Source organism: Lissotriton vulgaris, chromosome 3_1 (assembly GCF_964263255.1).
Source record: "Lissotriton vulgaris chromosome 3_1, aLisVul1.2, whole genome shotgun sequence".
In the NCBI taxonomy this organism is placed as follows: domain Eukaryota; kingdom Metazoa; phylum Chordata; class Amphibia; order Caudata; family Salamandridae; genus Lissotriton; species Lissotriton vulgaris.
This window is the reverse complement of record NC_141689.1, coordinates 159307425-159322427: the sequence shown is the minus strand read 5'-3', so window position 1 is coordinate 159322427 and position 15003 is coordinate 159307425. Positions and strand designations below refer to the sequence as shown.

The following is a 15003-nucleotide window of genomic DNA, read 5'->3' as shown; positions in this document are numbered from 1 at the left end:
ATTCAATTGAATTTTCCCGATTCATGCCCTTATATAGGCATAGAAATCCAGCCCTTATTTAGGCATAGACCATTCTACCCAAATACAGGCATGGCTACTTCCATCCGTTCACCAAACGTCACAACGATTTCTTGGAAAACCAGCTTAAGCCGTTCGGGAACTTCCCCTTGCTTGAATATTGATTTCTCCTATAACTCAGTTACTTTACAATGAACAACTATTCCCCAGGGGTTCATTTATGACGTTCATATGCCCGACTTTACGTCAAACTATGGCATTTCTAAACACCTTAAAGGTATAAATATACCTTCACTTGCTATAGCAAGATACGGTGGTTCGGAGCAATTCGAAGACCTACTTGCCAGAAGCAGCTTGCTAAGCAAGTGCCGAAGGAAGGAATGAGTTACTTACCTGTAACTGCAGTTATCCAGTATTGGTATCTTTCATAGATTCATATGCCTGAATCATTCCCCGTCGTCGGGATGGGAGTCCCCGGTACATAAAGTAATGTCACAGACATATATACATAGTAATGGGCCAGAGGCCTCTCATTAGTAACATATCCTTGTCCTTTTGTGAAAAGGACCAAACTTTGGCCAAGAGCCAACCAGCTATCACCACCCTCTAGAACCTTCCTGGAAGGAGATCTCGTCCCTCAGATTTTCGTAAGCACAGTGCTAAGTAGCAGATTACCGAGAGAACTAAGGTGAGCCCTTCCAGGGGAGGCGGGTGGGTTGCATGTGAATCTATGAAAGATACCAATACTGGATAACTGCAGTTACAGGTAACGCATTCCTTATCCAGTATTAGGGGTATCTTTCATAGATTCACATGGCTGAATCAGAGTAGCGAGCAATAACAAGCACATTTCAAATGGTACAACATCAAATCTCACTAGATAATATATCAATTGTGAAATGCAAAAGGTACCAAAATGCAATATTAGCGAGAAATGTGCAACTAGACAGTAGGAAGGTGGGATGAAAGAGAAGGCTCACCTCTAGTGAAATAGATGACTGAGCAAAGCTTGTCCCACTGCTGCATCTTTCATAAGTTCAGTATCCAAGCAGTAGTGCCTGGTGAACATATGCGGCGTCTTCCATGTCGCCGCTCTGCAGATGTCAGTAATGGGCACTCCAGCAAAGAGCGCCATGGAGGTTGAGACTGCTCTAGTGGAATGAGCACGAACCTTGGAATGCAGAGGATGTCCTGCTTGCTGATGACAGAAAGCAATAGTCGCAGAGATCCAACGTGAAATGCTCTGCTTAGTCAAGGGAAGACCTTTCCTAGGTCTGCTAAAAGCAACGAAGAGTTGGTTAGATTTTCGAAATATCACAAATATGACCTAGACCAACAAGGCACCTAAGAATTATTTATTTTCATGCTGTACCATACGTTGCAGCGCTTTTGCAACTAACTCCTCTATTTTAATTAGTGAGGTAGGAGGTACATTCATATTGTGCAGTCTTTAAAAATTGCCCAATCCCTTTGTATAAAACAGTTGAGACGACGAATAACGCACACCTTTGTTTCGCACTCAGACAAACAGAAAAAAGTGTGTGTGAGCGAGATGGCGCCTCAGGGGCGCACCACCGACGGGAATCTGGCTACTACTTATCCAACCATACTCTACTTGCCCAAGTAGAGTATGGTTGGATAAGTAGTAGCCATACCCAAGTAGAGTATGGTTGGATAAGTAGTAGCCATACCCACTTTTTTAGATTCCACAGCCAACACGAAAGAGACAGAATAAAAGCATATATCCGTGTTGTTTGTGGTTTATATGTTGTTTTGACACTGTGTTGTTCGTGGTTTATTTACACTGCACATTTTCACAAACACACTGTTTTGTTTGTTATTGGACACATTTTTTCTTTTGAGCTTGGTGGTGCCAATGATGAGATCAGGGCAATCCTGGTGAGTACCTGCCAGGTTCCATTCGGTGGTGCGCCCGCGAGGCGCCATCTCGCTCACACACACTTTTTTCTGTTTGTCTGAGTGCGACACAAAGGTGTGCGTTATTCGTCGTCTCACAACTGTTTTACACAAAGGGATTGGGCAATTTTTAAGATGGCACAATATGGATGTACCTCCTACCTCACTAATTAAAATAGAGTTAGTTGCAAAAGCTCTGCAACGTATGGTACAGCATGAAAATAAATAATTCTTAGGTGCCTTGTTGGTCTAGGTCATATTTGTGATAGTATTGAGTGGAGGGCGACCTATGACCTAACTTTCCCTCTAAGCTCCTTGGTGTTAGTTATAGATTTTCGAAATGTCTGTTCTGTGAATGTAGAATTTAAGACAGCGTTTGAGATTAAGAGAGTGGAGAGACCTCTCTGCTGCAGAATGTGGATTCGGGAAGAAAGAGCGCAGGACTATAGGCTCATTAAGGTGAAAGTCAGATGGGACCTTTAGAATAAATTTAGGATTAGTCCTTAGAATCACTGTCTTGTTTGAATTGGAGGAAAGGGTCTTGAATTGAGAAGGATTGGAGTTTGCTTACTCGTTTTGCTGAGGTAAGCGCCAGTAGAAGTGCCGTTTTCCAGGAAAGATATTGGATATCAGCTTTGTGTATCGGCTCAAAGGGATTTTTCATTAATTGAGCAAGCACAATGTTCAGCTGCCAAGCAGGCGGTAAAGTCTTCACCGGAGGGAACGTTCTGAACAAGCCTTTAAAAAACTGTTTTATGAGTCTACTGGACCAGAGGGAAGCACCAGTCAAGGTACGCCTGAAACGAGATATGGCAGCCAGGTGAACTTTTATTGAAGCATGAGCAAAGCCTGAGTTTGCCAAATGTAGAAGGTAAGGCAAAATCTGTGCAGGCGACGAAGAAAAAGGATGTACTTTCTTTGATTTGGACCATATGCAGAATCTTTTCCATTTCAGGGAATATGTTTTGTTGGTACTGGCAGCCAGAGCTCGGGCTAGAACAGCTCTGCAATCTGGTGGGATGTCTAAGTCCTGGAATTCCCTGAACTCAGGAGGCAAGCCGATAATTTGAGATATGCTGGATTCGGATGCTGGACTTGTCCTTGGTTCATTGTGAGGAGATTGGGGAACGGCTTCAATGAGATCAGCAGTTCCAGCGATGGGAGATGAAGCTCCATAAACCAGTGCTGGCGCAGCCACGCCGGAGCTATCAAGATAAGGGTACAATGTTCCGCCTTCAACTTCCGGAGAACCCTGGGAATCAGGGGAAATGGAGTAAATGCTTACGCAAAGACGTTGAGCGATGCGATCGAAAATGCATTCCCAGGATCCCCAACTGACCCATGCCCTCACCACATCTTTAACAAAGCAGACTCCATCATAGCACCTCACCTCCGAGACGTCATCAACTGCTCCCTCAACTCCGCCACCTTCCCAGAAAGCTGGAAACACGCAGAACTCAGCGCCCTTCTGAAAAAACCCACAGCTGACCCCACCGAACTCAAAAACTACCGCCCCATCTCGCTCCTTCCTTTCCCGGCCAAAGTCATCGAGAAAGCTGTCAACACCCAGCTTGCCGCCTTTCTCGAAAGCAACAAAACCCTCGACCCCTCACAGTCCGGATTCCGAGCCAAACACAGTACTGAGACCGCACTCATCGCAGCAACAGATGACATTCGAACCCTACTGGACAATGGAGAAACAGTCGCCCTCATCCTCCTTGACCTCTCCGCAGCCTTCGACACAGTCTGCCTTAGCACCCTATTACAGCGCCTCAGTAACATCGGAATCCAAGGAAAAGCACAGGAATGGATCACCTCGTTCCTCACCGGAAGAACTCAGAGAGTCCGACTCCCTCCATTCAAGTCAGAGGCCTCTGAAGTCATCTGCGGCGTGCCGCAAGGATCGTCACTCAGCCCCACCCTCTTCAACGTGTACATGAGCCCCCTCGCAGCCATCGTTCGCCAACACAATCTCAAAATCATCTCCTACGCTGACGACACCCAACTGATCCTCTCACTCACCAAGGACCCCAACACTGCCAAAAACAACTTACACGAAGGAATGAAAGAAGTAGCCGAGTGGATGAAGCACAGCCGTCTGAAACTGAATTCAGACAAAACTGTAGTCCTAATCCTAGGTACCTCCCCCTCCGCCTGGGACGACTCTTGGTGGCCAGAGGCCCTTGGAAAAGCACCCATCCCGACGGACCACGCACGGAACCTGGGCGTCATCCTGGACTCCTCACTCTCAATAACCAGACAAGTAAACGCTGTCTCATCATCTTGCTTCAACATTCTTCGCATGCTCAAAAAAACATTTCGCTGGATCCCCACCGAAACTAGAAAAACGGTCACTCACGCACTGGTCACGAGTCGCCTGGACTACGGAAACACCCTTTACGCCGGTTCCACCGCAAAACTCCAGAAAAAACTCCAACGCATCCAGAACGCCTCAGCCAGGCTCATACTAGATATCCCGCGCAAAGAACACATCTCTGGTCACCTGAAAAACCTCCACTGGCTCCCCGTAAATAAGAGGATTACCTTCCGCCTCTTAACCCACGCACACAAAGCTCTTTACGAACTTGGACCCGAATGCCTCAACACACGACTGTCCTTCTACACCCCATCCCGTCAGCTACGATCCTCCAACCAAGCCCTTGCCACTGTTCCTCGCATCAACAAAGCCACCATGGGAGGTAGATCCTTCTCCTACCTGGCAGCCAAAACCTGGAACTCTCTTCCCACTCACCTTCGCCTTACTCAGAACCACCTAGCATTCAGAAAGCAACTTAAAACTTGGATATTCGACAAGTAATCTCCCCCCCTCCCTCAAGCGCCTTGAGACCCTATGGGTATGTAGCGCGCTATATAAATTTCTGACTTGACTTGACTAGAGATCCCTTCTGTGGACGCCAGCTTGCGTAATGTTGGCATTGTGTATGGTTGCGAAAAGGTCCAGGTGAGGCGTGCCCCATTGGGAGATGTGACTGAGAAGCTGCTAATTCAACTCTCACTCGTGACCACATACTGTCTGCTCAGTGAGTCCGCGAGGACATTGTCCATTCCAGGGACGTATTCTGCACAAAGGGAAATGTTGTGAAGAAGCAACCAATTCCAGATTTTCTGAGATTTGTGAGATAACGTCAGGGAACGGGTCCCCCCTTGTTTGTTTATAGAACGCATTGTTGTGGTATTGTCTGTCCTCACAAGCACTGGGGAATTTTTGATCAGAGGAAGGAATGCTCGAAGCGCCAGCTAAACTGCTCGTAACTCGAGAAGGTTTATGTGCAGTTGTCGCTCTGAAGGGGACCACTGTCCTTTGATTCTGAGTTCTTGGAGGAACGCACCCCAACCTTCCAGGGACGCATCTGTTATGATATGCGGAGAAACTGGAAGCAGGAAAGGCAAACCTCGCAAAAGGTTCTGCGGGTGAATCCACCACTGTAGAGCTTTCACCACGGGAGGAGTCACCCGGATGACATCGAATGATCCTGTACACTGGATCCATTGAGTGGACAGCGCTTCCTGAAGAGGGCGCATGTGAAGACGGCAGTGTGGTACTAACAGGATGCAAGCAGACATCATCCCAAGCAGGGACTTGTAAAGGCGCACCGTGAGGGATCTTCTGGTTTGTATGCGGGCCGCTAAGGATGTCAGCTTGGATTGACGCTCCTGCAATAGAAATGCTTTCTTCTGTGCCGTATCAAGGACAGCGCCTAGGAAAGTGAGATGCTGGGAAGGTTGAAGGACCGATTTGTCTCGATTGTGAGTGAGGCCCAAGTCGTTGAAAAGTTGAAGACAGGCGTTGGAGGATTTGGTCACGCCTGCAAAAGAAGGCACCTTGACGAGCCAGTCGTCCAGGTATGGGAAGACTTGGTGATGTTGCTGCCGGAGGTACGCAGCCACTGGAGGCATTTCGTGAAAATGTGTGGCACTGATTTCAGGCCGAAGGGCAACACCCGAAACTGGTAGCGTCTGCCCGCCACCGCGAACCTGAGGTATTGCTTGTAATTCCTGTGGATAGGCACGTGAAAATAAGCGTCTTGAAGGTCTAGACACCATGAAGTCGTTCGCATTGAGGAGAATTGACACCATACGGAATGACTGTTTTTTGAGATACTTGTTTAGGTTTCTTAAGTCCAATATAGGTCTCCATTTTTTCTCCTTCTTTCGGATCAAGAAAAATAGGGAATAGAACCCCTTGCCTCGCTGAGCATGAGGGACTCTTTCTATAGCACCTTTCTGGAGCATTAGTGAGAGTTCCAAAAGCAGTAGATGTAAATTTTTGTGGAGCATTGGACGAGGAGGAGTTTGAGGCAGAGTTTCTATGAACTCCAGAGTGTGTACGAATTGAACTAGTTGGAGGACCCATCGATCCGTAGTAATCTTTTTTCTAATTTTGCAGGAAAGACTAAATTATTCCTCCAATCTTGCATGGCAGAGAAGACATGGAGACCTGTGGCAGAGAGAAGTCATTGTCTTCTGGCTGTGCTTGACTTTCCTCCTTTACCACAAAAGGAAGATTTTGTGTAAGACGACTGCTGCTGCCTCTGTTGATATTGAGGCTTATACTGCTGACTTGAGTTGTAAGAGGACCGGTAACCTTGAAAATCTCCACTTGCAGAAGATTGTCCTCTCCCTCTTGAGCTCCGAAAGGGAGGACTCAAACTGGAGGGTACCCAGTGCCCTCGCCGTATCGGTATCTTTTTTAATACATTGTAGCGCCTCATCAATGTGTGCTCCAAACAGAAGTTGGCCGTCGTAAGGCATGTCAAGCACTTTAGATTGTACTTCGGGACGGACAGTAGTAGCTTTCAGCCAACCTTGGCGTCTCAGCACCGCAGCCCCTGCCAGTTGGCGAAACCTCGTCGATACGATATCCATCGCACAATCGATTATCTCTGAGGCTGAGCATTACCCCTCCAAGAGAATCTTCCTAGCCTCCTCTTTTTGTTCTTCCGGTAAGGATCCCAAATATGGGGCAATATCAGCCCATATTTGACGGTTGTAACGTCCTAACAGTTCCAGAGAGTTAGAGGCGCGCACTGTTAATGCGGACATAGAAGAAAAACGCTTTCCAATATTGTCTAGTTTTCGTCCCTCCTTATCCGGAGGTGCAGTTAGAGTAGCAGAAGGATTTTTCTATTTACGCTGCGCTGCTTGAGTAACGACAGAGTCCGGTTTGGGATGGCCAGTAAGGCAAGCTGGAGCAGTGTCTGGAGCCCTATATTTCTTGTCCAGCCTATGCAGCACTGGGGGCAAGGAAGAAGGGTTTTGCATGATCTTAACCCCCGGATCCCAAATGTAGTCGATGATAGGTATGGACCAGACAGCCTTTTTGATGGGTTCCTTAAAATCATACAGGAAACAGTCTTGGTGTTGAGTTGTAATAGGAATTTTGAAACTCAAAGCCGCCCTTTCCAGGATATTATGGAACCCCCCAATGTCCTCCAGGGGCGAATCGGCTTGCGTAGGCACAGGAGATTCTGGACATGGAATGACAATCGTCCCATTCGTCATGGGAGTCCTGAAGTTCCCCTTCATGTTGTTGCTCTTCCTCATCATCATCCAAGGATGGTGGAGGTTGTGAGGGAACAGGGTCCGGCTGAAGTACTAGAGGCAGAGGCCGAGATCTAGGTGGAGGAGAGACCACTGGAGGTGGTGGAGGCATAGACAGGAACCTCAGTTTATAATCCGCAATCAAAAACTGAACATCAGTGACTATAGATGCAGGCAGACACCATAGGTTAAAGGGGAGGAGGCTGGAATTCCTCCTGGTAATCTATTGGTTCTTCCTGTTCTTGTTCCTCATATTCCAAGCTCTCGTGGTATTTTACGTTCAGTTCAGATGGACTAGTAGCTGTCTGGAACATAGAGCCATCCTAGTCCAGGAGATGCGCAGGAGGTAAAGGCTGGACTCTGCTCGGAGAGGTTAAATCCGGTGTCAGTGTGCGTTTGGTAATTTTTAGATGAACATACGCACTTTAAGGTATGTTCCGTTGTCGAACCAGTCGACTGGGTGGTCGTCGACGACTGATCCAGAAGGCATCGATGTAAATCAGGTTCTCCCCTTGCCCCTGCACAAGTATTAAGCAATCTGGCTCCGCTGCTGCTTAATCCACTTCTTGAGATTTGGAATCTCTCATTAGCCTCTGGCCTATTCCCTTCTCTTTGGAAACAGGCCAGGTTGATTCCTATCCTGAAAAAGGCCGATGCTGACCCAACTCTCTTTAGTAATTATCGACCTATCTCACTCCTCCCTAAGCCGGCGAAAATCTTGGAAAAAGTGGTGCAGGAGCAGCTTGCGGAACACCTGGAATCAAATCAACTTCTTCATGATTCCCAGTCTGGTTTTAGCACTGAGTCTACACTTCTGGAGGTGTCGGAGGCTATTCGAGAGTGCGTGGATGCGGGCGAGGAGACCATGCTTGTCCTCCTCGACCTATCCGCGGCCTTCGACACTGTCTCACACGACATCCTGTTAGATCGCCTCCGAGATACTGGCATGGGGGACCCCTTTGGCGTGGGTGAGATCCTTCCTAAGAGATAGTACTCAGCAGGTTTTCCTCCGGCCCTATGCTTCTGCAGAGAAACCTTTGATATGTGGCATTCCGCAGGGTTCGGCACTCAGTCCCCTGTTTAACGTTTACCTTGCACCTCTGGCGGATGTGATTGAATCCTGGGGTGTCAGAGTGATCTCTTATGCTGCCGACACTCAGCTTGTGTTTTCATTTAGAGATCACTCTGAAGGCAATTTGTCCAACTCTCGACAATGCCTGGTCAACATCTCCTCCTGGATGACTACCAACAATCTGAAACTTAATGCGGATAAGACTGAAGTCCTATTTTTCAATCAAAAATCTCCTCTCCCGGCTGGAGTATGGTGGCCTGCTGAATTGGACCCTGCTCCAGTCCCAGTCTTATCCACACGCAATTTGGGCTTTCAATTTGATAATGCTTTGTCCTGTAAGACCCAAGTTAATAAAGTTTCAGCAGCATGCTTTGGTAAACTGCGTATGATTAAAAATATTTTCCCTTTTCTTCCGCTTGACTCACGGAGAACTGTGGTTCATGCGTTAATCACGTCCCATTTGGATTATGCAAATAGTTTGTATGTGGGAGCCCCGGCCTATCTGATTAAACGATTGAAGATCGTACAGAACGCAGCGGCCAGGCTGATCTGTAACATTCCGTATCGCCACTCCATTACTCCATATTTGGTTAAACTGCATTGGCTGCCGGTGTCCCATTGTATTCAATGCAAAGCATTGCTCATTGCGTTTAGGGCGCTCAATGGTCTGGGCCCTGCTTATCTGAGACGCAGGCTGAAACCTGTTCAGTTGGTTTATGTTCTCAGATCTAATCTTCACCTCCTACATGCCCCCCGTTTCAGTGTTTCTAGAATGGGAGGTCGGGCTTTTGCTGTGGTTACTGAAAAACTTTGGAATCATCTTCCTCCGGATCTGAGGTTCATGACATCAGAGTCACTATTCCGGAGTAGACTAAAAACCTGGCTATTGTTTAATGTCTAGACTCCGCTGTGCCTCTTTTGGTTGACTGCTGGTCGTAGCGCCGGGACACCCCCGTTGGGGGTAGCTGTGCGCTTTATAAGCTTCAAAAATAAATAAAATCGACAACAATTTAGTTGACGGTTGCGGCGTGGACGGCGATTTCTTCGTAGACAGCCTCGACGTTGGCTTCGCCGACAGATGGCGTCGATGGAACTTTAGTCGACGATGTTTTTATCGACGACTATGGTGCTTTAGTCGACGATGACTTCGTCGCCGCGGAAGTGCTAGTCGACGGCAGCTGAACAAGCGTTGACGACGACTTCTTTATTTTAATTATAGAGGAAATGGACCTATCCGTCAACGACTAGGATGTTGTAGACGTGGACGTTGACATTGAAGACTCCATAGAAGTGGAAATGGTAGCAGTCGACGCAGTCACCGGCAAAGCTGACGAAGTTGTGAAGCGTTTCTTGAAGGTGGAAGCAGAGCCCTGAGGAGAAACCTTCACAGGCAAGACCTTAGAATGTACCTCTGAAGACTTTTGAGTCTTCTTTTGAGGTGGCTCCGAAGATGGTCCTGGGGATGTCACTCTAGGTCTTTTAGGAGATGTGGACTCCTGAAGGAACATTCACTCTCACCAGAAGAGACTGTCTGGTCTTTATCCTTCAGTCTCTGTAGCCATATCAAAAGGCGGCCCTCTCTGTCCTTGAGGGTCTTTGTTGAAAAAGTCCGGCAGACCTTACAATCTTTAGAAGAGTGGTCTGGGTAGAGGCAATAGAGACAATCCTTATGCTAGTCTTCTACATGAAGCCTCTTCTTGCCACATGAAGCACAAGGTCTAAAAAGACTTAGGATATCAGCCATAGTAAACTGAAAACCCCACACAAATGAAGTGCTGAGAGAAATAAGGAAAACTGAGCAGAGCTCAGTGGAGACTTCCTTAGCACGACGTGCGGTAGAAAATCTGAGGGACCAGAGCTCCTTCCAGGAAGGTTCTAGAGAGTGGTGATAGCTGATTGGCTCTTGGCCAAAGTTTGGTCCTTTTCACAAAAGGACAAGGATATGTTGCTAATGAGAGGCCTCTGGCCCATTACTATGTATATATGTCTATATGACATTACTTTTTTTATGTACCGGGGACTCCCATCCCGACGACGGGGAATGATTCAGGCATGTGAATCTATGAAAGATACCCCTAATACTGGATAAGCAGACTCTCCAGCTCACGCACTGATCAGGAAGCTACCTTTCTCCTGCCAAGAATCCAACTCCAGCGTTTCCAGTTGCGGGATGTTGGGAAATCGAGTCCAGAGAAAGATATCAGACCTTCATTCTAACAAGGTATGGAGCCGATTAGAACCTAGAGAAACCTTTGGTAGATTCTTGGCAAAAACAAAATCTATGCTAAACAATACTTACTTCTTTCCTCGTACTAGACTTAAGTTGGGTACATTGGGGTAGGTGTATTCTAGAAGCACCAGTTGTGTATTTTAGTCTATGTTTTTTATGTATGTATTTTTATACGACTTAGAAACCATACAATCATCTGCCTAACGATTGTAGCAGTTCACTTCTCTTGCATGAGAAAGAAGATTGTTCAACAAACCCTTTTATTGAAAACTCCCTTCTCACTATTTCCCTGCAACTCTGTAGAAACTAAGCATGCGCGATTGACTGAGTGAACTAGTTATCCATTGTTTCCACGACTGAGAGATATTCTTATTCTTGGGAAACAAAGTTGTCATGTTTATGCAGTTGTGCAAAACTAGAAACTCTCTCGAATGAACAAGAAGGGATTAATGACCTCTGAGTTAGCTGGCAGATGCACATAATTTAAAAGTTTAGTATATTCGATAGAGACCTATTGACCTAAGTCCTACGTCAAATCTATAGAATATATTTTTCCAATGCGCAGAGCCTATTGGGAATATAGGAACTACACTACAGACCTAGAGACCCAATTCGCCTGAAACAACTTTCTTTCACAGTAGGATGATGGCATCATCCTGGAACTATGCGTTAAAACTCTACCCTACATCTTTTTCCTTTCTCTCAGATGTAATAACCATTGGAGTACATACACCCTTGCATCTATTGATCCAGCATCTCATGTAACAAGTGCCTGTAATATTCCATGCAGAAGTTGCAGATATTCTTTCTGTATCTGTGATAGCCTGCCACCTGGTTCACAGCATTTCCTACAGGGTATACAGCTTACATTTTTGAGCTTTTAGTGCACTTCTATAAGAGGATTTCCCAAATGACGGTGCTGGGATGCAAAGGAACCTACGTTTTCAGAGTACTGTGCACTAGCTGTCTTCCAGGTTGGAACACAGAATCGAGAAATTAGGCAGATTGCAAGTGTGTACCCAAAAATTCAAGTTACAATCATTCACAAATTCCTTACTCATCTCTGGTTTAAAATTCCATCAGAAGAAAGCGGTCTCTTAGTCTAAAGAATTATTTGCCTACTGTGGAGTGAACAATGCAGAACAAAATTAGCCTGAAGCTACAGAATGAAGCATATTCCTTACGTGCATTTGCGAATTATGAGGAATCGTTCAGTTGATTCATTTTTCACAAGCATACTGAGGACAAGCAAATTCAAGTAAAACATTGTACAAACTTGATTAAAAAAAATATTTAAAAAACAAGCATTTAACTTATTCTCGGTTCAGGTGAAGATCTTTTAATTTATAATAAGTTTTAACATTGTGCCCCTTTACTGATATTGGAAAAGGAAATAAAAGTTCTTTGCTTTTTTTTTGAAAAATATTTTTGTTTTGTTTTCAGTTTTATTACCATTTGACACAGGCTAGCGTTGCACCCACTTCTAAAGCTGCGGGAAATCTGACAAATGAAATCAAACAGAATGGAAGTAATTTCCCAGAAAATGAATCCACTCTGTTTAATTGACTGCACTGCCTTGGAAATAAACGAAAACTGCTTTTGCAACAAAAAGCCCCTGTACAAAAGAAAAAAACCAACAAGTCGGAGACGCAGCTACGCTGTTCTGACTGAGGAATGAAGAAGCCAAGAAGTCCATGAACACTGGAATATCTGCACAACATGGAGTGGCTGCCTGCCAGTTGTTTTTGGTCCAGCTAAAATAAGTGCTTTAACCATACAGATCGTCATCATTGTCTTCATTGTACACGTTGCCACCACTTCCTGGCGCAGAGCCTTGGCTTGGTCCAGCTCCGGGTTGGCTGCCTGATGGGAACCTATGAAAAGAGATCCAAGTTTTAATAGACTTCAACAGAACGGAAGCTAACACGTTAATACATCTATCCGTAAGACATAGGAAAATAAGATTAGTGGACAATCCCCAGTTCATTTAGTTTGTACGGCTAACCAAAATAAAGAGACAAAACAGAATACACCTTTACAATATCAGACACCCTGAATTCTTCCTATATTCGTTCGCTCCATGATTCCAAGCTCCACAGGCCCACTGGTCGCCGCTAAGGGAGAAAACTGCTATGCAATCAATGCACTAGTGTGTGGTCTGCATCCCATATGCCTCGAACAGAAAAGGCTACTTACCAGTATGCATCTGTTCTTGGCATGTAGGGCTGCAGAGCCACTCTAGGGCTTAGATCGCCATCTGGTGGTGGGCCCGGATGATTACACTTTGTCTGTTAGATTAGGACTCCTGTAGATCTTAGTGCGCATAGGCATCGACTCCATCTTCAGATTGTTTTTCGCCACTGGGGAAATGATGGAGTTGAAGGAGTACAGAAAAAGATGTCCATGTCTTGTGTATCTAATTAAGATATTACTGGAACAGATATAGGTAGCAGGGGATGCGGGTGGGCGTTTGTGGCTCTGCAGCCCTACATGCCAAGAACAGATGCATACTGTAAGTAGTGTTTTCCGTTCAAGGAATATGGGCTGCAGAACTCACTAGTGCATTGATAGCACAGCAGTTTTCTCCCTTAGCGGCGACCACCAGTATCGGTTGCATTAGTTTGAAATAATGTCTGGAGTACAGCCTGGCCCACACTAATTTGTTGTTTTGCTTGCAAATCTACACAGTAATGTTTTGTAAATGTGTGCGGTGTAGACCATGTAGCTGCTTTACAGATATCATCTGGGGGTATATTTCCTAGGAATGCCATAGATGCCCCTATTTTACAGGTGGAATGGATAGAGTGAGTTTTGCTTTTTGGTAACAAATTTGAATGCATTTAACAATCCACCTTGCAATCCCAGATTTTGAAATGGGATTACCTTTATGTGGAGGAGAAAAGGACACAAACAATTGTTATGTTTTACGAAATGGTTTTGTCCTATCAATGTAGTAGAGGAGCACCCTTTTTACATCTAATGTATTGTGGTTGAGAAAAGAATACTGGCAGCTCAATAGATTGGTTAAGGTGGAACGGTGAAAGGACTTTTGGAAGAAATTTTGGGTTTGTTTTAAGACCCACTTTGCTGTGATGTAGTTGTATGAATGGTTCTTGAATTGTTAATGCCTGGATCTCACTTACACGGAGTGAGGTAATAGCGACTAAAAAAGCAACTTTCCATGTAAGGAACTGTAATTCACACTCCCACAATGGTTCAAATGGAGGACCCATAAGTCTAGTGAGAACAATATTTAAATTCCATACCGGGGAGGGTGATATCCTGGGAGGAATTATTCTTTGAGTCCTTCCATAAACGCTTTGATGGCAGGTACTCTAAATAATGACAAATGTCTGTTTTGAAGGTAGGCTGCTACAGCAGCAAGATGTAACCTGATTGAGGAGTACGCTAAACTACATCTTTGTAGATTGAGCAGGTAGCATATGATGTTTTGGATAGAAACATATAATGGATTCATGTTATTTGTGCACCTTTTCCATTAGGCTGCATAGCATGCTCTGGTGGTGGGGTGTCTCGCTTCTTTTATGACATTCATGCAATCTGGTGGAAGATTGAGGTATCCAAATTCTAAGACCTCAGGAGCCAAATCGATAGGTTGAGCTGCATTGGGTCTGGATGCATGATCTCTCCATGGTTCGGTGTCAGTAGATGTGGAGAGAGTTTAAATTTTTGATGTGGTACTGAGAGTTCTAGTAGTTTGGTGTACCACGGTTGTCTTGCCCACGTTGGTGCTATAAGAATCAATGTGAGGAAATGTTGCTGTAGCTTGCGTACCACTAACGAATTAGTGGGAGAGGTGGAAAAGCGTACGCAAATTTGTTTGACCAGCTCATCCATATCGCATTGCCTTTGGACAATAGATGTGGATATCTGGCGGCGAAGCTTGGGCATTTGGAGCTGCGGTGTGTGGCGAACAGATCTATCTCTGGTTGGCCCCACTTGTAAAAGAAAGATTGAAGACTTTGAGGATGAAGTTCCCACTCGTGTATCTGTGGTCTTTGACAACTTAACAGATCTGCAACTGGATTGTGAACTCCTGGTAGATGTTCTGCTAACAAAGATTTTTTGAGGAATGGCCCACCTCCATATGCTCTGCGCCAGCCGGGAGTGTGTTCCTCCCTGTTTTTGGGTGTAATACATGGCTGTCATATAGTCTGTACAGACTAGTACAGCCTTGTTTGAT

General features: G+C 45.5%; 1 protein-coding gene across 1 annotated transcript in view; it reads right to left on the bottom strand.

The window, feature by feature from the left end:
* Positions 1-12115: 12115 nt before the first annotated feature.
* The window catches only part of VCP (valosin containing protein), an 87771-nt gene continuing 84883 nt past the window's right edge, over positions 12116-15003 (bottom strand). Inside the window, exon 17 of the mRNA XM_086960254.1 lies at positions 12116-12673. Coding sequence (XP_086816380.1) covers positions 12568-12673 — 106 coding nt within the window. The 3' untranslated portion in view covers positions 12116-12567. The remainder of the gene's footprint in view (positions 12674-15003) is intronic.